Source organism: Monodon monoceros, unplaced genomic scaffold (genome assembly GCF_005190385.1).
Source record: "Monodon monoceros isolate NGI ecotype Baffin Bay Population unplaced genomic scaffold, NGI_Narwhal_1 Super_Scaffold_10, whole genome shotgun sequence".
Taxonomy (NCBI): domain Eukaryota; kingdom Metazoa; phylum Chordata; class Mammalia; order Artiodactyla; family Monodontidae; genus Monodon; species Monodon monoceros.
The window spans coordinates 41,852,745-41,879,584 of NW_021703766.1; the positions used below are offsets into that span (position 1 = coordinate 41,852,745).

Genomic DNA, 26,840 nt, shown 5'->3' on the forward strand with positions numbered 1-26,840 from the left:
GTTCCCCCATCCGGGATCCAATCCGCGCCCCCTGCAGTGGACGCGCGTAGCCCTAACCGTTGGACCGCCAGAGATGTCCCATATCCCACTTATTTTAGATAAAACTTTTTGGCAAGACTAGTTCACGGTAGAGGGTGCCAACTTCCTTTAGCAGCGCGCACTACGAGCCAAAAAGCCTTGCCGCTCCGGGATCTTCACCGGGCTACAAACTGTATCCCCGGAAGCGGTCTGAAGGGGGCGGGGCCGTCTCTCAGGCGTAGGCAGTGCGCGTGCACAGAGAGGCGCACCCTCTCGGCTGCCGTAGTTCGCCTCTTCGCTTGGGCGCCTCGTCGTCATGGCGGCCGTTCGGAAGCCGGTGCTGCTCGGGCTTCGCGATACTGCAGTGCACTGCTGCCCCACGGGGCTGGGCGCCTGGACCGCGAGCAAGCTGGGCGGCATTCCGGTGAGGTGGGGCGACGGAGCCGGGGTCGGCGGGTGCTGGTGAGGGCTACGGGGTGAGGGAGTGGGCGAGGTCTCGGGTAAGAGTCAGGGTCTGAGTGCCTCCCTTGCCCTCAGGACGCCCTGCCCGCCGTGGCAGCGCCGAGGCCAGTGTGTGAACTTTGCAGGCAGCCGCTTGTCCTGGTCGTGCAGGTGTACTGCCCGCTGGAAGGCTCCCCCTTTCATCGGCTCCTGCACGTGTTCGCTTGCCCCCGCCCGGGGTGCGCTAGCGGCAGGGCGCGCAGGTAGGCGGGGGCGGGAGCGGGGGTGGGGGGCCAGCCCCCGGCGCACCCGGAGGGGACTGGTCAGTCGGCTGGCAGTCGGCTATGGACCCTTCACCGCAGTTTTTCTTTACTATGAAGTTGGAAGGTGTTCCGCTCCCAGTGCCTGCAAATGCGAGAGAAAGAGACGCAGGACGCTCAGGTAAAGCGCTTGTGAGCTGCTGTAATTTGAGGGTATTTTCCAGAATTTCGTTTAAGACAAACTTTAAGCCATGTTCTTTGAAGTACTTTGGAATGGTTTCTGCTTTTTTTTATGTTTAGTTTTTATTACTTTTTCTTATTAGTCATCCATTTTATACACATCAGTGTATACATGTCAATCCCAATCTCCCAATTCATCACGCCACAATTTGCTTTTGTTTTGAACCATAAAATGGTACTTCCTTAATGTCTTGTTAGTTGTTTTAATTATGCACTGAAGGTATGGAAGCATATAGCTTACTGACTTTTCTGTTTGGGAAAAACTCTGGGTGTGTACATACATATCATTATATATGTGTGTGTTTATAGTAAATATACTTACTGTGATAAGTATATGTGTATATAACAAACATATTTAATATGACAAAACTCGAATGTATTAAATTAAAAAAATCAGGCAAGTTGGTAGCTGCAGGACAAAATTCAGCTTCCCTTTGCCTGTGAATGCTGCTTTATATATACACTGAATTCTTAATGTGTGCCAAGCACAGTACTAGCAATACTGGGAATAAAAAGGTGGTGTCTGCCTGTATTTGTCAGGGTTCAAATGCAGATAATAGAAAAGCACTTTGACTTTTTAAAGCTGAGACAGACTTAAAATTAGGTTTTTACTAACTTATTTGGATAGCCTGGAGGAGATGACTCCAGGAGTGACCTCCGGAACCACACCTCAGAACTGGCCTGTCAAGGAGCTGCTAACCTCTCTTGCAGTCAGGAAACTGAGATGTGTTCCGGTGAATGGAAGCTGTCCTATTCAGAACTGTTGACTCCAGAGCCTTGCTGTCTCCATCTACAGATCAGCTACCTTTTTTTTCATGGCTCTTCTTTCCACTTCACTCTGTCTCAAGTTTGTGTCTCCCTCTAGACACAGACAGACCCCCTGATCACACCTAGGACCCCAGGTGCTTAGGAGTCTGGGAAATGTAGTTCTTTCTTACCATGTGCAATACATGAAGCACAACTGAAAGAGATGTTGAAGAAACCACTGTACTGCATTTGCCATGGGGCCCCTGAAAAGGAAACACAATATTTGTCACCTCCAACATGCTTCTGAGTAAACGGGGTCCAGGAAGTTGAATCAGAGTGTGCCAGAGTGGAGGGCGGGGGATGCTGGTGTTAAGGCTTCCTCAGGAAGGTGAAGGGATGGGTGGCTCAGGAAGCCAAGGGAGTAGGTGAGATCACCCAAGTGTGCTTGAACCACATTCACTGGATATTTTTCCAGAAACAGGAAAATGGCCTCACAGCTGAGGACTGGTGTGAAGGTGCAGATGACTGGGGAAGTGACAGGGAGGAGGCGCCTCTACCACAGCTTATCTCAGATTTTGGAAATGATTCCAGCCGTGCCAAAGACAGAGACTGGACTGCCCAGCTCCAAGACCTCCGCCTGCAGGATACTGTCCCGGGTGCTGCTCCTCCTGTGCCTCCTGGGGAAGGGATGGCCTTGCCTTCCGTGCTGCCACAGTTCCTGCCCTACTACATCTGTGTTGTTGATGAGGATGACTACAGAGACTTTGTCAGTCTAGATCATGCTCAGAGCCTTCTGAGGGAGTATCAACAGAGAGAGGGAACTGACATGGAACACTTGCTTTCCCAAAGGTGAGAGTGTGTACTGCTGAGTGTGAGAGGTGATTTGATCAGGAAGCTGCCACAGTGGGTACCCTTTGGTTTTACCCTCGTATCTGGGGAAACTTTTTCAGGCAGCACTTGTGTGTGTAGGACCTTTCTGCTTCATGCCTCTCGGATGAGAAAGGGAGGCAGACAAGGGGATCTTACCAGCCACCCTTGAGTTAGCTTGAAAACACTTTGTTCTGTTTATAGGGACCCTCAGGAAAGTGAACAAACAGAAGTTAGGGATACCAAGAATTTACACAAGATGGGTTTACTAGCTCTTTAACTTTTCTGTTTTTAAATGTATAACAGAGACAGGTAAGTTAGAAAAATGCCATTTGTTTATTGACTCTTGCCTGTGGCTCAAGAACTGGCCTAGGACCTCAGAGACCCTCCCAGAGCCTCAATTCTCCCCTCTAAAATGGGGATGATACTGATATCTGGGTGGTGTATCTCTTCACATGGTTTTTGGAGTTAAGTGTGAGAATAGGTCTTGAAAGGCTTTATAAACCAAAACCCTCTAAAGTTTGAAGTAAGAATAATCACTTTGCTATTATAATAGAATTACAATAGGATATATGGAGAGTTGACCTGGTTCTTTACCAGAGCTGTATCATTTGTAAGCTTTTTCAGAATACTGTTGGAGTGTGTGAAGAAGTGTTGGTGTTTGAAAATAATCCATAATGGAGAAAGAAATGGAGAGAGTGAGTGGACATAATGACTTTTTAAATTGCAAATAATTATCCAGAGTTGAAAATGGCTAGGAAGCAGGGCTTGAGAGAAGGGTAGCAGGGGGGTTACTGCTATTCAGTATAATTTTCAGTATATTTCTAAATACTGTAATTCTCTGGATATATACAGGCAAGAGTGTTTTTTGCTTCTCTTTTTAGTCTTTCTAGTGATGGTGATGAAAAATATGAGAAGACCATAATTAAAAGTGGAGATAAGATGTTTTACAAATTCATGAAGAGAATTGCTGCTTGTCAAGAGCAGATTTTGAGGTAAAGGCACATTTTTTTAAATTGTTTTTCTTGATTGTAAAAGTAATGTATATAGGGCTTCCCTGGTGGCGCAGTGGTTGAGAGTCCGCCTGCCAATGCAGGGGACGCGGGTTCGTGCCCCGGTATGGGATGGTCCCGCATGCCGCGGAGCGGCTGGGCCCGTGAGCCATGGCTGCTGAGCCTGCGCGTCCGGAGCCTGTGCTCCGCAACGGGAGAGGCCACAACAGTGAGAGGCCCGCGTACCGCAAAAAAAAAGGAAAGAAAAGAAAAGAAAATACTTTTAAAACCACCACCAGGCTAGGTCTCTCACTTTAATCACTCTTGTGCTTTAATTTCAGTTCTTATTTCATTTTGGGGAAAATTTCCTATTTCATCGTTGAGTATTGTTTTTCATCCATTTGTTGAGTTCTCTATTTTGGACACCAATTATCCTTACAGTAGTTATATTTATCAACCTTCCATAGATATCACCTTCTCTCTAAGTGCTTTGTCTTTTTCTTTTGCATTCACTAGATTTTCACAACTCTTTTCACCACGTCAGTACTTCGATTTTCAGCCAAGTCTATTATTTCTAAATTTATTCAATATGTAATGTGTGGCTTGGTTTCTTTAGCAATTCAATTTCCCTTGGCTTCTCATAGTTACTTCATTTTCTCAACTTTGAGCTCTTGGGTTTCACTGAATGTATTTTCTTACAAAGTTCTGCTCTATCTTGAAAACTCTGCTGGGAATTATGTGTTCTCAGTTTATGTTTTCTTCCAGGTATGGTTCCTGGCTCATTTTTGTTTGTACTGTTCATTTCTTTAATTTTACTGATTGCAGGAGTGGAATGCCACTTTTCATCTAGCTCATGCCTGAAGGGGGCAACTCCGTTTAGACCACCAGTTTTCTCCAGAACGGTGTGTGGGCTTTCTTACTGATTTTCTGTCTATCTCATATCAGAGGTCTGCTCTTTTCCCCTTCTCCAAGCATATTTTTCATTTCTTCTACTTTTCTGTAGTGAAGTGGGGTGGGGATATGGCTCTGTAAGACTAGATGCCATCTACTAGAACACCTGGGTTTCACTTTGACTTCTCAGATAGTGTAAAATGTCTTACATGTTGGGAGATCCCATTTTAATGGGGAAGAAATTGCCCTTGACCTCTTTATCATTACTGTAACTAGTCAACAACTTGTGCTTCTGAGAGGCAACTCCTAATTCCCTGCATCGTCACCCCACCACACCCCGTTCTCTGGCCAACAGCCCTACAGCAGAAGATACAGACTCTTTTCCTATTTGCTTCTTTCCAGATTCAAGATTATTACTGCAATTCTCAGGATCTTGTGGGCTAATCGGTGTATTTTGAAGAGGTGAAAGAAGAAGGCTGTATGGTTAGAACTCACACTAAACCATTCCAGAAATTTCTCTGCCTTCCTCTGTGAAAAGTAAATTAATTACAAAAATAAATATTTAAATACATGTGAGGTACTCAGACCTGTATTAGACATTTAGTGATATTATGTCCTGAGCTGCCACTCTTGAGTTTTATGGTATTAAGTTCCTTTCCTTATTTCAGTGCTGATGGAAGGGATTTTCTTTTTAATACTTGTTTTTTTTCTATTTTATTTTTGGCTGACTTTTACCTTTTATATTCATCATATCAGGTATTAGGGGAGAAAGACCATTTGATTTTACTCTGTCCACTTTATCTGGACCCATTTTTCCAAGTTTTCCCTGTGTCATTATTTTTATATACTATAACCTGCTGGGTATGTCATTTCCTCTGAGGCCTCTCTGACATCCTACTTATAATAGCTATGTTTTATTTTCCTCATTTATCACTTGTGGAAATCATACAACATGTCTATTTATTTTTAACCTCCCTCACTAGAAAGCTAAAGCTATAAAAACACGGACTTTGTGTCATTTCATGCTGCACCTGCAGCATCTAAAATAGACCCAATAAATATTTGCTGGATGAATGAATACGTTCACTGAATCCTTCCAAACATGCTGTAAAGTAGGTATTAGGCCCATTTTACAGAAGAGAAAATAAAGGTAAAGTCATCTGCCCAAGGCCAAGTCTTCTAAGACCTAAACCAAGGTTCTTTTCAACCATACCACATTTGAAAAGGTGTTGGCTCCACCAAATACCTACTATATGTTTTGCGTGAGAGTTATATACTGTCCTTACCACCAAAGAATTTACAGAAATTAGGTGATTCAGTAGACCCTTGTCCTAAGATGATGAAGAATAGATAAATATGCCAGTGCTATTAAGAGATCTTAGGGCTTCCCTGGTGGCGCAGTGGTTGAGAGTCTGCCTGCCGATGCAGGGGACACGGGTTTGTGCCCCAGTCCGGGAAGATCCCACATGCCACAGAGCGGCTAGGCCCGTGAGCCATGGCCGCTGAGCCTGCGCGTCCGGAGCCTGTGCTCCGCAACGGGAGAGGCCACACAGTGAGAGGCCCGTGTACCACCAAAAAAAAAAAAAAAAAAGATCCTAGGGAATTCCCTGGCGGTCCAGTGGTTAGGACTCTGCACTTTCACTGCCAAGGGCCCGGGTTCGATCCCTGGTTGGGGAATTAAGATCCCACAAGCCACGCAGCACGGCCAATTAAAAAAAAAACAAAACAAAAAGATCCTAACAGATCTCTGCTTCCCCAAAACATAGCATAGTGGATTTCAAACAACAGCCAGTATTTACGTATATTTTACAGAGTATTTGCCTCATCACCTCATTTGATTCTCATAGGAATCCTATGAAATAGGTAGTTGTATCATCATCCTCACGTTAGAGATGAGGCACTGAGGATAAGAAAGGTTAAGTGACTTGCCCACGGACCCACAGGTAGAAATGGAAGACCTGGGCAATGAACTTCCAAGACGTATGATTCAATATCCTATGAGCACTTGTTACTTACTACAAAGTATTATGTCTTCAATATATGAAACTTATAAAGTAGAACACAAAGGGGAAATAAAATCGAAACTATTATAACTAACAAAGATTTAATTACAAAGATGGAAGTCAAACTGATAAGGACACACTCTGTAGTTCAAGAAGAATCAAGACCCCACACCCCAGATAACAGCCTCCTAAACCCCCATCTCAAGAATAGCATCAACACTCACCCAATTTCACAAGCCAGAAACTCAAAACCACTTCTGTTGCCTTTTACTCTCATATCCAAGGGTCACCAAGAATTGCCATTATAAAAATATCCCACAGGAACTTCCCTGGTGGTCCAGTGGGGAAGATTCCGCACTCCCAATGCAGGGGGCCCGGGTTCCATCCCTACTCAGGGAACTAAGATCCCACATGCATGCTGCAACTAAGAGTCTGCATGCCACAACTAAGAAGCCTGCAAGCTGCAACTAAGAGCCCACATGCTGCAACTTAACATGCTGCAACCAAGATCCCGCGGGCCGCAACTAAGACCCAGCGCAGCCTAAATAGATAAATATTTTTATAAAGAAAGAAAAGAGAAAAATTATAAATATTCTATGACCCCAATTATTTTTTTTTAAAAATACACAAAACCGGGCTTCCCTGGTGGCGCAGTGGTTGAGAGTCCGCCTGCCGATGGAGGGGACATGGGTTCGTGCCCCGGTCTGGGAGGATCCCACATGCCATGGAGCGGCTGGGCCCGTGAGCCATGGCCGCTGAGCCTGCGCGTCCGGAGCCTGTGCTCCGTAACGGGAGAGGCCACAACAGTGAGAGGCCTGCGTACCGCAAAAAAAAAAAAAAAAAAAAAAAGCAAAACCTACTTACATGTGTGCATCCAAATGCATAAAAAATAAGTGAACTTAATAAAAATCTTAGCTTCATGGTTTGAGGAATACTGTAGATTTTGGTTTTCTTGTTATACTTTCCTGTGTTTCCCAAACTAATATACATTACTTTTCTTTTTATTTATTTATTTTTGTGGTACGCGGGCCTCTCACTGTTGTGGCCTCTCCCGTTGCGGAGCACAGGCTCCGGCCGTGCAGGCTCAGCGGCCATGGCTCACGGGCCTAGCCGCTCCGCGGCATGGGGGATCTTCCCGGACCGGGGCACGAACCCACGTCCGCTGCATCGGCAGGCAGACTCTCAACCACTGCGCCACCAGGGAAGCCCTAAAAGTATTTTCGATTAAGGTCTTACTGTATAGCACAGGGAACTATATTCTGTATCCTGTGATAAACCATAATGGAAAAGAATATGAAAAAGAATATATATATATGTATAGCTGAGTCACTATGCTGTACAGCAACAGTTAAACACAACTTTGTAAATCAACTATACTTCGGTAAAATTAAAAAACATAAAGCCTGTCTGAAAATTCCATCATTTTGGCTGTGGATCTCCTGGTATTCTTTCTTTATGGGTCAATTTTTTCAGCTTCTTTGAATATCTAGTAACTTAAAAAAATTGTTTACTGGAAATTGTATGTTGAAGAACAGTAGATACCGAAGTTAATATTTATTCCTTAGGGGTGTATGCACCTTCTTCTGTAAGGCCAGTACTGTGGGGGGCTGAGTCTTTTGAATCTGCAGTTGAGCTGAGTCTGGGCTTTGTTGCAGTTTTAGTTAGATTCAGTTCAACATTAGCTTTACTTAGTGCCTTCATCTAGACTTGGTAACCATTGATAAGAATTCAGATATCTTGTTCTAATATACAACCTTGCAGCTAGTTTTCTGGGCCTTTGGATTTTCTTTGCTCTCTGGTTTTGCTCCGGATACTGTCCAAGAAAGAAACAAAATTTGCAAAGCGTGGTCTTAGATGTTGGAATGTGACTTGTATGTGGCCTTGATTCACGGTTCTTTATTTCCTTGCTCTAGGTATTCCTGGAGTGGAGAACCACTTTTCTTGACCTGCCCTACATCAGAAGTCACTGAGCTCCCAGCCTGCAGTCATTGTGGAATCCGAAGGATATTTGAGTTTCAGCTTATGCCAGCGCTGGTCAGCATGCTCAGAAGTGCTAATTTAGGTAATAAGCCGTTCATTTATTTGAGCTTGTGGGTTTCTAGCACTAATTTGGAATTATTTTAAAAATGAAGGACTATTGTTTCATTTTTGTTTCCTTATAAAGTATAAGCATATTGCATAAAATTTGGGAAATGAGAATTATTATTATTTTTTAAACATTTATTTTATTTTTAAATTTTCTTTTTTTTTTTTGGCTGCATTGGGTCTTAGTTGCGGCACGCGGGATCTTCGTTGAGGCGTGCGGGCTTCTCTCTAGTTTGGCATGCGGGTTTTCTCTCTCTAGTTGTGGAACATGGGGTCCAGAGCATGTGGGCTCTGTAGTTCGCGGCACGTGGGCTCTCTTGTTGAGGTGCGCGAGCTCAGTAGTTGTGGCGTGCGGGCTTAGTTGCCCCACAGCGAAATTAGAATTATTTTAAGGAAACTTGTGTTGCTTCCATTTGGGGCTATTATAAATAAAGTTACTATCAACATTTGTGTACAAGTCTTTATATGGACATAGGCTTTTCAGTAAGTATCTGGGAGAAAAATGGTTGAATTATGTGGTAGGTGTGTGTTTAACTTTTTAAGACATTGCCAAACTGTTTTGCAAAGAGGTTGTGCCACTTATATCCCAACCAGCAATACATGAGAGTTGCACATCCTTGGCAACACTTGATATGGTCTGTCTTTTTCATTTTAGCCAGTCTCACAGGTGTGTAGTGATGTCACATGGTTTTAATTTGCATTTCTCTAACAACTAATGATTTTGAGCATCTTTTCATGTGTTTATTTACCACTATATGTTTTCTTTGGTGAAGTATCTGTTCTAATCATTTTCTCTTTTTAAAAATTGGATAGTTTGTCTTCTTATTATTGAATTTTGAGAGTTTTGTATCTATTCTGGATACAAGCCCTTTAGTATATAATTTATAAATATTTTCTCCAAGTCTGTGGCTTGCCTTTTTTTGTTTCTGTTTTTTTGGTATGGACTTTATTCTTTAGAAGCTTTCAATTTACAGAAAAATTAAGGAATAGTACATAGAGTTCCCATATACCTCACACCCAGTTTCCCCTTTATTAACATTTTACATTAATATGGTACTTTTGTTACAATTAATGAACCAGTATTAATACATTATTAACTAAAATCCATAGTTTATTTAGATTTCCTTAATTTTTACCTGATATCCAAGAGCCTGTCCTGGATACCACAGTGCATTTAGTTGTTGTGTCTCTTGCCTGTGATGGATTTTCAGACTTCCTCATTTTTGAAGACCTCGACAATTTTGGGGAGTACTGGTCACTTACTTTGTAAGATGCCCCTATATTGGAATTTGTCTGATTTTTTTCTTATAATCAGAATGAGATTATGGGTTATTGAGAGGAAAATCACAGGGGTGAAATGCCATTTTCTTCATGTCACACATGATATCAAGGGTGCATCTTTATACATTGACTGTTGATGTTAGCCTTGATCACCTGGTGTTTCAGGTTTCTCCACTTGAAAATAATTCCTTTTTCTCCCCCCAGTCAGAATAAAATGACTTGTCTTTATTCTCTAAACAGTGTCCTTTCAAAAAACAGTTTTTAATTTTGAAGGACAATTGATTAATTTTTTCTTATATGGATCATGTTTTTAATGTCTTCTCTAAGAAATAATTGCCTAGCCCAAGGACACTAGTTTTTTCCTAGTTTTATGTTTTACATTTAGATTTATGTCCGTTTTGAGTTAACTTTTATATATGGTGTGAGGTATGGATCAAGTACATTCTTTTCCATGTGAATATCCAGTTGTTTCAGCACCGTTTATTGATAAGGATATTCTTTCTCTGCTGAATTATCTTTTACCTTTGTTGAAAATTGGTTGTCCATATACGTATTAATTTATTTGTGTACTCTCTATTCTGCATTCTGTTCCATTAATCTGTTTTTCTGTTTTGACACCACTGCCACACTGTCTCGACTACTGTAGCTTTGTAGGATTTGTAATCTGGTAGTGTCAATCTTGCAGCTTTATTCTTCCTTTTCAAAGATATTTTGACTCTTCCAAGTCCTTTGCATTTCTATGTTTTTAAGAATCAGCTTGTCAGTTTCTTTAAAAAGTAAAAGGCATTCTGGGGTTTTGATTGGGATTGCATTGATTCTCTGGATCAGTGTGGGGAGAATTGATATCTTAATGTTGAGTCTTCCAACTCATGTACATAGTATGTCTTTCCATTTATTTAGCTTCTCTTTAATTTCTTGCAGCAGGGTCTTATACTTTTCAATGTATAGTCTTGCACATCTTTTTTCAGTTTTGTCTCTAAGTATTAACTGCTTTTTTATGCTATTGTAAATGGCATTTAAAAAATTTCAGTTTCTGATGTTTGCTGCTAGTATATTTAAATATAATTGATTTTTTAAAAGATGTGTTGTAAAATATACATACTTAAAATTTACCATTTTGTGGTCATGAAGAATCTAGGGACAAGACGGCAGTAAAGATGCAGACCTACTATAGAATGGACTTGAGGACATGGGGAGGGGGAAGGCTAAGCTGGGACAGAGTGAGAGAGTGGCATGGACATATATACACTACCAAATGTAAAATCGATAGCTAGTGGGAAGCAGCCGCATAGCACAGGGAGATCAGCTCGGTGCTTTGTGACCACCTTGAGGGGTGGGATAGGAAGGGTGGGAGGGAGGGAGACGCAAGAGGGAAGAGATATGGGGATATATGTATATGTATACCTGATTCACTTCGTTACAAAGCAGAAACTAACACACCATTGTAAAGCAATTATACTCCAATAAAGATGTTAAAAAAAATTTACCATTTTAGCCATTTCTTTAAGTGTATAGTTTAGTGGCATTAAGTACATTCACAATGTTATGTAACCATCACCACTATTTCTAAAACTTCTTTGTTATCTCAAACAGAAAATCTGTACCCATTAAGAATTAACTACTCGCCCACTCCCAGAAAGGAATTAACCCCCCCCATTTTCTCTTCCCCTAGTTGCTGGTAACCTCTATTCTATCTCTTTCTGTCTCTGTGAATTTACCTATTCCAGATACCTCATATAAGTGGAATCATACAACATTTGTCCTTTTGTGTCTGGCTTATTTCACTTAGCATAATGTTTTCAGGGTTTGTCCATGTTGTAGCATGTATCAAAATTACCTTCCTTTTTATAATTCATTGTATGTATATACAAATTTTTAAAATTCTTTAACTTGGTGAGGTTTCCATCCTTTAGCTATTATGAGTAATGCTGCTGTGAGCAGTGGTATACAAATATCTGTTTGACTCCCTGTTTTTAGTTCTTTTGGGTATATCCTAGGAATGGCATTGCTGGGTCATTTTTAGAGCTGTAAACACATACATTGAAAACAAAGAAAAATCTCAAATCAATGACCTAACTGTTTACCTTTTAAGGAACCTGAAAAAGAAGACCAACCAACCAAAGCTCACAGAAGAAAGGAAGGAATAAAGGCTAGAGCAGAGATCTTAAAGGATAATATAAAAACAACAGAGACAAGTGTTCTAAACCAAATTTTTTGGTGTGGATTCTTTAGGATTTTCTACATATAAGATCAGATCATCTCTATTTACTAATATATATTTTATATATATACACACACACATATTAGTATTTGCTAAACGTAACGATTTTACATGGGATGGTGGCGGAGTACATTTGATCTTTATGACCATTGAGTATTCTTATGTGTATCTAAAGTACTCTTAGAACAGACATGAAAATATTCCATCTACTCATCAAATTCACAAAACATGTTTATTCATGGTACAATATTTTAAAAGGTTAGCATGGTTTAATTTTAGAAGCAGAAATTCTGTCTCTTAAGATAATGAGTTGACCAAGGCACACGTTTGGCATAATCATATACAGTTGAGGAATAATGGCTTCTGTCTCTTTGCGCAGCTGCCATAATCACTCACGTATAATATCTGCAATGAGGGCGTTTTTATGTCAGCGTTATCTTTTTCTGGTTTACCAGTAATTACCTGAGGTACATCATATCCATTTCCTCTTTTATTTCAGCAATCAGTAAACCTTTCTTCTGTGGTTATGGAAGTGTTCTTAACATGAACATACCTTGTCATGTGACGTATTCGTTTACCATGGCCTACTTCTCTTTTACAATCAGAAACGAGGAAAGTTGTTCGCTTTTTGTATTCCCTACTGTATTTCAGATCTAACCTGATTTCTTAGGACCTTTATATATTTCTTTTGAATCGCTTTAAACACATAAGAAGAGATCACTTTTTATCTTTACCTACATCATTAGTTGTATGGACATTATAATAACATGTAATTTTTTTTTTACTACACTGAAAGTCATTTCAGGCTTTGATCTTGGAGTAGTTTTTCTAAGAGGTGACTTGTTCCCGGGACAAAATATAGCAACAACTAAAATCACTTGCAGGATTGTCTACTATTTTTGTTTCTTTAAATTTGTCAGTTTTGGGGGCTTCCCTGGTGGTCCAGTGGTTAAGACTCCGGTGCTTAAGGGCACGGGTTTGATCCCTCATTGGGGAAGTTCTGCAAGCTGTGGAGTGCAGCCAAAAAAGAAAAAAAAATTTTGTCACTTTCTGGTAACTATCCTAGGAACTGGTGAGTTCTAGGTATTTTTTAAACCATTCTGATTAGAAAACATCAAGATGAAACACTGAATCTTTGTGGTCAGAAATTCTGTTATCATTATTCTAATATGAATATTTGAGTTGAAGATAATTTGATTTTGATCTGTTAGTGTGGAAATGTAAGTATGGAGACAAAGACAAAATAAAAACAAGCATTCTTGGGGTTTCCCTGGTGGCGCAGTGGTTAAGAATCCACCTGCCAATGCAGGGGACACGGGTTCGAGCCCTGGTCCGGGAAGATCCCACATGCTGTGGAGTAACTAAGCCTGTGTGCCACAACTACTGAGCCTGCACGCTAGAGCCCACGTGCCACAACTACTGAAGCCTGCGTGCCCAGAGCCCATGCTCCGCAACAAGAAAAGCCACCTCAATGAGAAGCCCATGCACTGCAATGAAGAGTATCCCCCTGTCAGATTTCCCTGGTGGTGCAGTGGTTAAGAATCCGCCTATCAACACAGAGGACACGGGTTCAGTCTATGGTCTGGGAAGACCCCACATGCTGCAGAGTAACTAAGCCCATGCACCACAACTACTGAGCCTGCGTTCTGGAGCCCGCGAGCCACAACTACTGAGCCCGTGTGCCACAACTACTGAGCCTGCACTCTAGAGCCTGTGTGCCACAACTACTGAAGCCTGCGTGCTTCAGCTACTGAAGCCCGTGTGCCTAGAGCCTGTGCTCTGCAACAAGAGAAGCCACTGCAATGAGAAGCCCGCGCACTGCAATGAAGAGTAGCCCCCGCTTGCCGCAACTAGAGAAAGCCCACATGTAGCGATGAAGACCCAATGCAGCCAAAAAAATAAAAAAGAAAATTAAAAAAAAAGAAAAGAAAAAGAGTAGCCCCTACTCGCTGCAACTAGAGAAAGCCCACGCACAGCAACAAAGACCCAATGTAGCCAAAAATAAAATAATAAATTAATTAAATAAATTAAAAAGAAATAAACTTAAAAAAACAAGTATTCTTGGAAAAAAAAGATCACGTCATCTGCAAGAGAGATAATTTTATTTTTTTATTTTGAAAATATTTATTTATTTTGGCTGTGCTGGGTCTTAGCTGTAGCACACAGGATCTTTGTTGCGACATGCGGGATCTTTAGTTGCAGCATGCGGGCTTCTTAGTTGCGGCATTTGAACTCTTAGTTGTGGCATGCATGTGGGATCTAGTTCCCCGACCAGGGATTGAACCCAGGCCTCCTGCATTGGGAGCACGGAGTCTTACCCACTGGACCACCTGGGAAGTCCCCGACAGAGATAATTTTACTTCCTTCTTTCTGATTTGTATGCCTTTTATTTTTCTTGTTCAATCGCTCTATATAGAACTTCTGTATCAAATAGAAGTTACAAAAGTAAAAGTAGGCATCCTTTACTTGTTCCTGGTCTTAGGGGAATAGCTTTTAGTTTTTCACCATTAGTATTAAGTTAGCTGTGAGTTTTTCATGTGTATGGCCTTTTTCAGATTGAGGAATTTACCTTCTATTTCTAGTTTATTGAGTGATTTTTATCACTACAGAGTATTGAATTTTGTCAAATGCTTTTTTTCTGCATCAATTGAGATGATCATGGTAATTCTGTGGATTCTGTTAATGTGGTATATTATACTGATTTTGGTATGTTTAAACATCTTTCCATTCTTGGGATAAATCCCATTGGATCATAGCATATAAACCTTTTTATAAGCTCCTGGATTTGGTTTGCTAGTATTTTGTTGAGGATTTTTGCATCCATATAGGGGACATTGGTTTGTACTTTTCTTTTAATATCTCTGTCTGGCTTTGGTATTAGGATAATACTAGCCTCAGAGAATGAGTAAGTAGTCCCTTCTATTAAATTTTTTGGGAGACTTAAAGAAGGATTGGTGTTTATTCTTCTTTAAATGTTTTGTAACATTTACTAGTTATATCCTCTAGTCCTTGGCTTTTCTTTATAAATTTATTTATTTTATTTATTTATCTTTGGCTGCGTTGGGTCTTTGTTGCTGTGCACGGGCTTTCTCTAGTTGCGGTGAGTGGGGACTACTCTTCATTGTGGTGCGCGGGCGTGGGATCTTCCTGGACCAGGGCTTGAACCCGTGTCCCCTGCATTGGCAGGTGGATTCTTAACCACTGTGCTACCAGGGAAGCCCCTTGGCTTTTCTTTACTGGAAGGGTTTTGATTACTCATTCAATTTCCTTGCTATAGGTCTATTCAAATTTTCTGTTTCTTCTTGAGTCAGTTTTGGTAGATTGCATGTTTCTAGGAGTTTATCATTTCTTTTAGGTTATTCAATTTGTTGGTATACAACTGTTCATATTATTCTCTTATAATCTTTTATTTCTATGAAATTTGTCTTAATGTTTCTACTTTTTTTTTTTAAAGTAGTTATGTATTCAGTATTTTATTTATTTATTTTTGGCTGTGTTGGGTCTTCGTTTCTGTGCAAGGGCTTTCTTTAGTTGCGGCAAGTGGGGGCCACTCTTCATCGCGGTGCGCAGGCCTCTCACTATCGCGGCCTCTCTTGTTGCGGAGCACAGGCTCCAGACGCCCAGGCTCAGTAGTTGTGGCTCACGGGCCTAGTTGCTCCACGGCATGTGGGATCTTCCCAGACCAGGGCTTGAACCCGTGTCCTGTGCGTTGGCAGGCAGACTCTCAACCACTGCGCCACCAAGGAAGCCCTAATTTTTTTTTATTTTTGGCTGTGTTGGGTCTTCGTTGCTGCACGCGGGTTTTCTCTAGTTGCAGCAAATGGGGGCTACTCTTCGTTGCGGTGTGCGGGCTTCTCATTGCGGTGGCTTCTCTTGCAGAGCACGGGCTTCAGTAGTTGTGGCACGTGGGCTCAGTAGTTGTGGCTTGAGGGCTCTAGAGTGCAGGCTCAGTAGTTGTGGCACATGGGCTTAGTTGCTCCATGGCATGTGGGATCTTCCCAGACCAGGGCTCAAACCCATGTCCCTTGCATTGGCAGGTGGATTCTTAACCACTGCGCCACCAGGGAAGTCCCAATGTTACTACTTTCATTTCTGGTTTTAGTCATTTGAGTCTTCTCTTTTTCTTAGTCATTCTAGCTAAAGATTTGTCAATTTTGTTGATCTTTACAAAGAACAAACTTTTGGTTCTGTGGGTTTTTCTCTATTGTTTTTATATTCTCCATTTAAAAAAGAATTCTGCTCTAGCCTTTATTTTTTCCTTTCTTCTGCTGGCTTTGATAGTGTGGCCTTTTTCTAGTTCCTTAAGGGATAGACCATTTAGGTCATTGACTTGAGATCTTTCTTTGTTTTTATTGTGTGTGCTTATATCTGAAAATTTCCTCTTAGCACTGCTTTCACTGCAGTTTGGTATGTTGTGCTTTCATTTTCATTTGTCTCAAGGTATTGTCTAATTTCCTTTTTGATTTCTTTTTTGACCTGTTGGTTGTTTAAAAATGTTCTGTTTATTTTTCACGTATTGGTGAATTTTCCAGTTTTTGTCCTGTTATTGATTTCTAGCTTCATTTCATTGTGATCAGTAAAGATACTTACTATGAGGTAAGTCTTCTTCAATTAATTGAGACTTATGGTATATCCTAGAGATGTTCTGTGTGCACTTGAAAAGAATGTGGTGTTAAATGGTGTGTTCTTTATGTGTCTGTTAGTTCCAGTTGTCAAACTATTGCTTTGTCAAACCTTCTGTTTCCTTATTGATCTTCTCTCTGGTTGTTTTATTTATTATTTTAAGTGAGTTTTTTTTTTTGTTGTTGTTGTTGTTGCTTTTTTTGCTGTACGTGGGCCCCTCACTGTTGTGGCCTCTCCCGTCGCGGAGCACAGGCTCTGGACGCACAGGCTTAGTGGCCATGGCTCACGGACCCAGCCGCTCCGCGGCATGTGGGATCCTCCCGGACCGGGGCACAAACCCGTGTCCCCTGCATCGGCAGGCGAACGCTCAATCACTGCGCCACCAGGGAAGCCCATATAAGTGAGTTATTGACGTCAAGTATTATTGTAGCACTGTCTATTTCTCTCTTTAAATCTTTCAATTTTTGCTTCACATATTTAGGGTCTCTGCACATAGAAGCTTATATGTTTATAATTATTATATTTTCTTGCCCTATTGAACCTTTTATCAACACATAATGTCCCTGTTTGTCTCTTGTAACCACTTTTTATTTGAAGTTTTGTCTAACAATAAGATAGCCAGGGCTTCCCTGGTGGCGCAGTGGTTGAGAGTCCGCCTGCCGATGCAGGGGACACGGGCTCATGCCCCGGTCCAGGAAGATCCTACATGCCGTGGAGCGGCTGGGCCTGTGAGCCATGGCCACTGAGCCTGCACGTCCGGAGCCTGTGCTCCGCAACGGGAGAGGCCACAACAGTGAGAGGCCCGCGTACTGCAAAAAAAAAAAAAAAAAGAAAAAGAAAGAAAAAGATAGCCAACCTAGCTCTCTTTTAGTTACTGTTTGCCTACTAGCTCTCTTTTAGTTACTGTTTGCCTAGAATTTTTTTTTCTATCCTTTTGCTTTCATCCTCTTTGTGTCCCTGTTATCTAAAGAGAGTATTTCTAATAGTATATAGATTAGTGTTATTTTATTATTTTTTTATATCCCATCTGTCAATGCTTTTTTTTAAATAGGAGAGTTTAATCCATGTACATTTAATGTCATTACTGATAAAGGATTTACTTCAGCCATTTAGCTATTTTCTGTATGTCTTATAATATTTTTGTTCCTCAGTTCTTCCATTATTGCCTTTTTTTTTGGTATTTAGGTGATTTTATTGTAGTATACCATTTAGATTCCCTTCTTTCATTGTCTGTATACAGTAAGTCTCCTACATACGAATGAGCTCCTTTCTGAGAGCGTGTTTGTAAGTCCGATTTGTTCGTAAGTCCAACAAAGTTAGCCTAGATACCCAACTAACACAATCTGCTATATAGTACTGTACCGTAATAGGTTTGTAATACTTTTCACAAAAATAATACACAAAAAAGAAACACAAAAAATAAAGAAAACATTTAAAATCTTCCAGTCCAGTACCTTGAAAAGTACAGTAGTCCAGTACAACAGCTGGTGTACAGGGGCTGGCATCGAGTGAACAGGCAAGAGGAGTTACTGACTGGAGGAGGGAGAGGAGGTGGGAGATAATAGAGCTGAAGGATCGTCAGCAATGGGAAATGGAGGGCAACGGCAATTTCACTCACGCCTGATGTTGATGGAACACATGTTTGCATCTTTGAAAGTTCACAACTTGAAGGTTCATAGGTAGGGGACTTACTGTATTTTTTAGTATTTTACTTAGTGATTACTTTGCAATTAACGTCTTAAAATTTTAGCAACCTAGTTTGAATAATACCAACTTTCTTTCAATAGTATACAAACACTTCTACTTCTATATACATCTATTCTTTTCCCTTTATATTGTTAACATCACAGATTATATCTTTATACCTTGTATGTCTCTTAACATAGATTCATAATTGCTATTTTATGCATTTGCTTGTTGAATTGTATAGGAGAAAGAAGTTACAAACTAAACCAGAAGTATAATAAAGCTGTCCTTTATGAAGTTCTTTATTTTTCCTGTTTTTGAGTTACTGTCTAGTATCCTTTAATTTCAACCTGGAGAACTCCTTTTAGCATTTCTTTTTTTTATATATATAAATTTATTTATTTGTTTTTATTTTTGGCTATGTTGGGTCTTCGTTGCTGCGCATGGGCCTTCTCTAGTTGCAGCGAGCAGGGGCTACCCTTCGTTGTGGTGCGCAGGCTTCTCATTGCAGTGGCTTCTCTTGTTGCAGAGCATGCACTCTACGTGTGCGGGCTTCAGTAGTTGTGGCACGCGGGCTCAGCAGTTGTGGTTCATGGGTTCTAGAGCGTAGGCTCAGTAGTTGTGGCGCATGGGCTTAGTTGCTCCGCGGCATGTAAGATCTTCCCAGGCCAGGGATAGAACCCGTGTACCTTGCATTGGCAGGTGGATTCTTAACCACTGCGCCACCAGGGAAGCCCCTAGCATTTCTTACAGGGAAAATCTACTGTTATGAACTCCCTCAGCTTTTAAAAAAAAAAAAAAAGAAAGAAAATCTGGTAATATCTTAATTCTCCTTCAATTTTGAAAGATAGTTTTGACAGATACATAATTCTTTATTTACAGTCTTTCAGGATGAAATGTGTCATCCTATTGCCTCCTGGCTTTCATGGTTTCTGAGAAATCAACTGTTAAATCTTATTGAGGCTATCTTGTATGCAGCTAGTCACTTCTGTCTTGCTGCTTTCAAAGTTACCCTTTTGTCTTTGAGTTTTAACAGTTTGTCAATTTAACGTTTGACTACCGTGTGTCTGGTGTGGATCTCTGAGTTTTTACTGCTTGAAGTTTGTTGAGCTTCTTGGATATGGTGTTGGAGCTAGTTGCTAAATGAAAGACGGAAAATCTCTAAAACTTACCAGTGTCTTAATCGAGCTCTTACTGGATGATGAAGTATTTCACTAGACTCCAGAGTTCCAAAATAGATAGTTTCAGATAGTTCTTCCAGCTCAGTAGCTGCCTTAGTGCAAGGTCAGATTCCTAGAGCTTCCTACTCTGCCATGTTCCTTGACATAATTTCCACAATTGATTTTTGTATACTGATCTTGTGCCCTGCAACTGTTCTGTTGATTATTTTGTTGATTACGTCAGGTTTTGAACATAGACAATCACGTTGTTTGGGGATGAAGACAGTTACTTCTTCCTTTCCTTAGCTGGCTGTCTTTTTTTTTCTTTTCTTTTCTTCTTCTCTTTCTTTTTTTTGCCTACTGCACTGACTGGAACCTCAATACAGTGTTGAATGTAAATATGAGAGCAGACATCCTTGTCATATTTCTGATCATAGGAGTAAAGCAGTCAGTCTTTAATCGTTAGGTAACTTAGTAACTTGTTAACTGTAGGTTTTTTGTAAATGCTCTCATCAGGTTGAAGAAGTGCCTGTCTAATCCTATTTTTTTGCATTCTTTTTTTTTTCTTAACAAATTTATTTAATTATTTATTTTTGGCCACGTTGGGTCTTTGTTGCTGTGTGTGGACTTTCTCTAGTTGTGGCTAGCAGGGGCTACTCTTCGTTGCGGTGTGCGGGCTTCTCATTGTGGTGGCTTCTTTTGTTGTGGAGCATGGGCTCTAGGCACACAGGCCTCGGTAGCTGTGGCATGTGGGCTCAGAAGTTATGGCTCACGGGCTCTAGAGTGCAGGCTCAGTAGTTGTGGCGCATGGGCTTAGTTGCTCCGTGGCATGTGGGGTCTTCCCAGAGTAGGGCTTGAACCCGTGAACCCTGCATTGGCAGGCAGATTCTTAACCACTGCGCCATCAGGGAAGTCCCTTTGAGTTCTTTTTAACAGCTGTGTATACAAGTATTATTTAAGTCATGTTAGCAAATTGTTGCATGGTAGGTATCTACCAGTTTCTGTTGCCATCAGCCACACAGGAGGTTGTTGATGTCCCAGCATCTTTTGCAGCATCTGGTACAAAATCTTGGAAAAGTTTTGCAAATATTATTGTTAAAACGTCATAAGCTAGCAATTCCACCCAAAAGAATTGAAAACATACGTACACCAAAACCTGTACACAAATGCTCGTATCAGCATTATTCGAAATACCCAAAAAGTGGAAGTAACTGAAATGTTCATCAACAAATCAGTATACAAACAAAATGTGGTATCTCCAGTGAGCATTATCTGCCATGAAAAGAAAGGAAGTACTACATGATAAACGTGCTACAAATAGTTGTGCCTTGAAAACATTATGCTAAGTGAAAGAAGCCAGACACAAAAGGCTACAAATTATATGATTCCTTTTATATGAAATGTCCATAATAGGCAAATCCATTGAAAGAGAAGATTAGTGGTTGCTTGTACCTGGAGGCAGGAGAGAATGGGGAGTGACTGCTAACGGGTATGGGCCTGGGGTGTCTTTCTGGGGTGATGAAAATGTTCTGGAATCTGATAGTGGAGATGTTTGTATAACTATGTGAATATGCTAAAAACCAATGAACTGTAGCTTTAGAATGGTAAATTTTATGGCCTGTGAATCATATTTTAACTAAGAAAAACACCGTGTAAGCAGCTGTGCAAACTCATAACACGTTTGGTGATCCTTATAAGGATGACAGGGACAACAATTATGACAGCAAAGCGACAATTATAACAATTAGGTTTAATGCAGGAAAACCAATTTTTAAAAAATATTTATTTTTTGGCTGTGTCGGGTGTTAGTTGCGGCACTCGGGATCTTTGTTGCGGTGCATGGGCTTCCCTCTTGTGGCACGTGGGCTCAGTAGTTGTGGTGCACGGGCTTAGTTGCCCCGCAGCATGTGGGATCTTAGTTCTCTGACCAGGGATCGAACTGGCATCCCCTGCATTGGAAGGTGGTTTCTTAACCACTGGACCATCAGGGAAGTCCCAATGGAGGTAATTAAGCCAACTTAAATAATGAACATTCATTCTTTAGGAAAAAACGTTAGTTTTATTTATCTATTTATTTATTTTTGTGGTACGCGGGCCTCTCACTGTTGTGGCCTCTCCCGTTGCGGAGCACAGGCTCTGGATGCACAGGCTCAGCGGCCATGGCTCACGGGCCCAGGCGCTCCGCGGCATGTGGGATCTTCCCGGACCGGGGCACGAACCCGTGTCCCATGCATCGGCAGGCAGACTCTCAGCCACTGCGCTACCAGGGAAGCCCACGTTAGTTTTATTTTGCCCTTTTATGTATTGATAATATGTAGTTGAAATTTTTCCTGTTGCATGTGTTTTTTTAACCAGTATTTCTACAAATTAATGTTATTGACATCAATCCTGTGTGCCCTTAACTTTTTGAGATCTTCATATTTTTCTTGCTGAGGTATTTATTCTACCTCTTCCTTGTTTGTTACACATCCTCCTCTTTTTTTTTTTTTTTAACTACTTTTGTGTTAGGTTTTCACAGTTCAAAAATGTATGGGTTTCTCTCAGTCTTTATTGTTGTTTTTTTTCTTTTCTTTTTAAAATTCTAAGTCAAAAAGTCTATCTCCTAGTTGTTTTTCTAGGAGATGGCTTTGTAAAATATTTAAATCATTACTCCATGCAATGTTAAGTTTACTTACATTGTTGTGACACGGATCTCCATAACTTTTTCATCTTTCAAATCTGAAGCTCTGTACCCATCAAACAACTCCCCACAACCCCTGGTAACCACCATTCTACTTTCTATTTCTATGAATTTGACTACTGTAGGTACTTCATATAAGTAGAATTATAGTATTTGCCCTTTTGTTATTGCCTTACTTCACTTAACATAATGTCCTTAAGGTTCATCCACGGTAGCATGTGTCAGAATTTCCTTCCTTCTTAAGGCTGAATAAATATTCTATCATATGTATATACTGATCTTGTTTATCTGTTCGTTCGTTGATGGACACTTGCTTCTACCTCTTGGCTATTATGAATAATGCTGCAATAAACATGGGTATACAAATATCTCGTTGAGATCCTGCTTTCATTTCTTTTGGTTATATACCCAGAAGTGGAATTGCTGGATCGTATGGTAATTGTATTTCATTTTATTTTTTCGAAGAACCGCCATACTGTTTTCCATTGTGGCTGCACCATTTTATATTCCCAGTCAACAGTGCACAAGAGTTCCAGTTCCTCCATATCCTCACCAACACGTATTTTCTGTGTTTTTCATAGTAGCCATCCTAATAGGTGTGAGGTGCTACCTGATGGTTTTGAGTTGCATTTCCCTAATGATTAGTGATGTTGAGCATCTTTTCATATTAATGACTTATTAGTCATTTTCGTATCACTTTATGTAAATGCCTATGCAAGTCCTTTGTCCATTTTTTTTTTGCGGTACGCGGGCCTCTTACTGTTGTGGCCTCTCCTGTTGCGGAGCACAGGCTCCGGACGCGCAGGCTCAGCGGCCATGGCTCACGCGCCCAGCTGCTCTGCGGCATGTGGCATCTTCCCGGACTGGGGCACGAACCCATGTCCCCTGCGTCGGCAGGCGGACTCTCAACCGCTGCGCCACCAGGTAAGCCCCCTTTGTCCATTTTTTAATCGGCATATTTATTTTTTGTTGTTGAGTTGTAGGAGCTGCTTATATATTCTAGATGTTAACTCCTTATCAGATATGATTTGCAAATATTTTCTCCCATTCCACTGATTGTGTCCTTTGATGCACATAAGTTTTTAATTTTGATATAGTCCAATTTGTCTGTTTTTTCTTTTGTTGCCTGTGTTTTGCTGTCATATCCAGGATATCTTTACCATGTACTTCGTTTTAATTTGTTTATTATTTATTTATTTATGTAATGGCTGCGTTGCGTCTTTGTTGCTGCGTGCGGGCTTTTTCTAGTTGTGGCGAGCCGGGGCTACTCTTCGTTGTGGTGCCCGGGCTTCTCGTTGCGGTGGCTTCTCTTGTTGCGGAGCACGGGCTCTAGGCACGTGGGCTTCAGTAGTTGTGGCTCGCGGGCTCCAGAGTGTAGGCTCAGTAGTTGTGGTGCACGGGCTTAGTTGCTCTGTGGCCTGTGGGATCTTCCCAGAGCAGGGCTTGAACCTGTGTCCCCTGCATTGGCAGGCAGATTCTTAACCACCGCGCCACCAGGGAAGTTCCTAGGTAATGGGTTCTTTATTCAAGAGGCCCTAGTTTCTAAAAGATCCTCTGAAATTAAGAGAATTATATTCATCCTGTATTTCAATTTTGAATAGTATGCATTATCTTTACTATAATAGATAAGGAAATGTATACCCTACTCCATCTCCAAATATTTGAGTATCATTTTTGCTTTATCAAGGTTTTTAAGTCTGTATTCTATAGCCATAATTCTCATAGCTGTTTAGCCTATGAATTCTTTATTTTGACTGTTCTCTCCTAGCTGGAATCTATCAAGTAATAGCCTCAAAGAGGGCTCGTAGGTGTTGTTCTTACTTTAGAATGTGTGTGCTGGTCTGCCTTTATATTTGAAGGACAGCTTATGTATAAAGTTCTTAAGCCCCACTTTCTTTCTTCAAAACTTTGTAATCGCCCATGCTGTCAACAGTGAGAGCCCCGCCAGTCCCTTTATCTGGTACCTTCTGTCATCTCCCATGGCTGCGTCTCACTGGGAAGTATGTTTTGGCATTGAATGTTGCTTTGTAGAAGTCTGAGGGTGGACTGATTTCCACCCCGCCCCACCGCCGCCACCTTTGTAACTAACTTTATGCTAGGGTGCCTGTAGAATTTTATTTATTTATGAAGTCCAGGCACTGAACTAACATATGTCTTGCCATCCCATTGTTCTATAATCCTTTTATTGTGGGAGAGGATAGGTCTTCCGACCTATATATTTAGTTTTTCTTCCTTTTTATTTCTGAGTATCTTTTCTGTTGAATTTGTAGCTTTTCTACGGAAGCAACACCAGTTGCTTTGGTCACCTTTCTCCTCTCAAATGCATGCTTTTCCCTTTCCCTCTACATTCATTGAGATTCTCTCAAGCCTTTTTTTCTACCTGTAATTAAGTTTCACCTGTCTTTTCTGTTTCTTGTGATTTCTGCTGTTTTTCATTGGATGTGTGATGGGACTGTTTTGATCTCCATATGCCGTGTCTTTCTCCTCCCCCTCCCTCATCCTCCAAATGTGGCAGGTCTCTGGGCTCATGTATAATACTCAGCTACTTGGTATTTTATTCTTTCTAATTCCTTACACCTCCTTCTTTCATCTCCTGGTGGTTACTAGTACTGAGTTTCAGCCTTCTAATGCCCTCTGAAAACTGCCTGTTGCTCATTCTAGTTGGGAATTATCTCAAATTCACCACGTTAGTTTTTCAAAATCAGCTCTATTTTGGCCTTTCTTTGTACTGTCTTTGATTTTCTTTCCATTATTGCTGTCTACATTTTTAAAAAGTATTTTTCTTTTGCTGCTGCAAACCAGTTGCCCAACTGCTCCTTTTCACTCCTGATTTCCTATTCTGATTTCAGCAGGAGTTCTTGTTGCTCATGTTCTCTTGATGACATTCTTCGTGGCTCCATCCATCAATAAACTTCTATAAATTCTTACGATTTATTTTCCCCTTTTTGCCTGTATCCTTTCTTGGAGGTAGTGTTCTGTCAGTGTGACGTATTTTAAAATGATCTTCAATGTCAGATAGTCTAGACATTTGCAATGAAGACTAATTGAGATTTTTTGTTTATTTTCAAAGTATATTTTACTGGGACTTCCCTGGTGGTCTAGTGGCTGGGACTCTGTGCTCCCAATGCAGGGGGCCTGGGTTCGGTCCCTGGTCAGGGAAGTAGATCCCACATGCCACACCTAAGAGTTCGCATGCCACAACTAAAGATCTCACATGCCGCAACTAAGACCCGATGCAGCCAAATAAATAAATAAACATTTTTAAAAAAAATATATATTTCACTGATAAATCTGTGGGTTTTTTTGCAATCAGCAGTCACTTTTTGTAGGAATACTGCAACTGTATTGTGACTGAAAACTAGTGAGCACTGTTTTTGCTTTAAGTAATTATTTTTTCCAGTGTGTAAGGTAGACTCACTCCCTGTGGCAACGCCAATTATCCTCATATTGAGCCATCTTTTTCCTTCCTTTATATTTTCTTCTAATTGCTTAACAGTTAACACTTAAGATGTGCCAGGCTCTGTTCTAAGTATCTTACATGTATTGGCTTGTTTACTCCTCCTTACAGCAATCTTGTCATCATGATAAATATAGTCATTATAACATAGAGATGAAATCACTTGCTCAGGGTGGTAGAGCTGGGGTTTAAACTCCAGCAATCTTGTTCCAGAGTCTGGGCTCTATCCACTAAGCAAACTTTGAAAAAAAATTTTTTTGATGGCTATACTATTTTATTAACGTTTAAATTTCACCAAGAGTTCAAGTATATGCTAGCCATTTGTTCAGATTTTTGAAATAAAGACAAAATAGGCAAACGGCTTTGAGGGTGCGATGTATTTAACACTGCACAATATATTCACCAACTAGGCAATCGAAGGGGTGGTATGACTATACACTTAGGAGCAGCAAGTACAGGAACAAGCCCTGGAATTGGAAGAAAAACCTGCCATTCAGGACTGAACAGAGGTCTTTGGTTGCTGACAGAATCTCCCCTTGACTTCAGACGTGAGACAAACCGAGGGAGTCTGTCAGTATACAAAAACCACTGCCTTTAGTAACAGGATGGACTTGCCAGAACCAATTCAGATTGTGGGGACCAGTCTGATGTGAGCAGGGTTGGCTGGAGGCTGGAAATGTTGCAGCTGAAGGCCAGCATCGGCAGATGACAGCAGCCATATTCTAAAAATCGCTGATTTCTACACAAGTTCCTAAGATGCTTTCCCCAAACAGGGCAAACTTTGAATATTGAGTGTATCTCATAAGTTTTCTCTTTGTTGGAATCCTGAATATGTTGTATTTTTCAGGTCTTTCTGTGGAATTCGGAACCGTTCTAATATACACATGTGAGAAGAGTTGCTGGCCTCAAAATCATCAGACTCCCGTGGAAGAATTTTGTATTATCCAAGAGGACCCAGATGAATTATTATTTAAGTAGTGCATTTCCTTTTGTGTTTTTTGTTTGTTTTCATTTTTGGCTGCGTTAGGTCTTTGTTGCTGCATGTGGGCTTTCTCTAGTTGCGGAGAGTGGGGGCTACTCTTCATTGCAGTGCATGGGCTTCTTATTGTGGTGGCTTCTCTTGTTGTGGAGCACGGGCTCTAGAGCACAGGCTCAGTAGTTGTGGCCCATGGGCTTAGTTGCTCTGTG

General features: G+C 40.9%; 1 protein-coding gene across 3 annotated transcripts; it reads left to right on the plus strand.

Annotated features, from left to right (window-relative positions):
• The first annotated feature begins 312 nt into the window (after positions 1–312).
• Positions 313–26,840, plus strand: PDCD2L (programmed cell death 2 like). 3 transcript variants are annotated; one of them, XR_003795790.1, is made up of 8 exons: positions 313–442; positions 556–722; positions 840–900; positions 2,182–2,555; positions 3,458–3,568; positions 4,859–4,993; positions 8,373–8,521; positions 26,500–26,521. XR_003795790.1 is itself a non-coding variant. In XM_029236880.1 (7 exons), the coding sequence occupies exons 1-7, from the start codon at positions 335–337 to the stop codon at positions 26,628–26,630; spliced, it is 1,101 nt and encodes a 366-aa protein (XP_029092713.1). In that variant the 5' UTR covers positions 313–334; the 3' UTR covers positions 26,631–26,840. The 3 variants fall into 3 exon arrangements, 1 of the variants encoding a protein (XP_029092713.1); XR_003795794.1 differs by lacking the exons at positions 8,373–8,521; positions 26,500–26,521 and adding an exon at positions 4,391–4,467 and having other exon boundaries at positions 4,859–4,933; XM_029236880.1 differs by lacking the exon at positions 4,859–4,993 and having other exon boundaries at positions 26,500–26,840.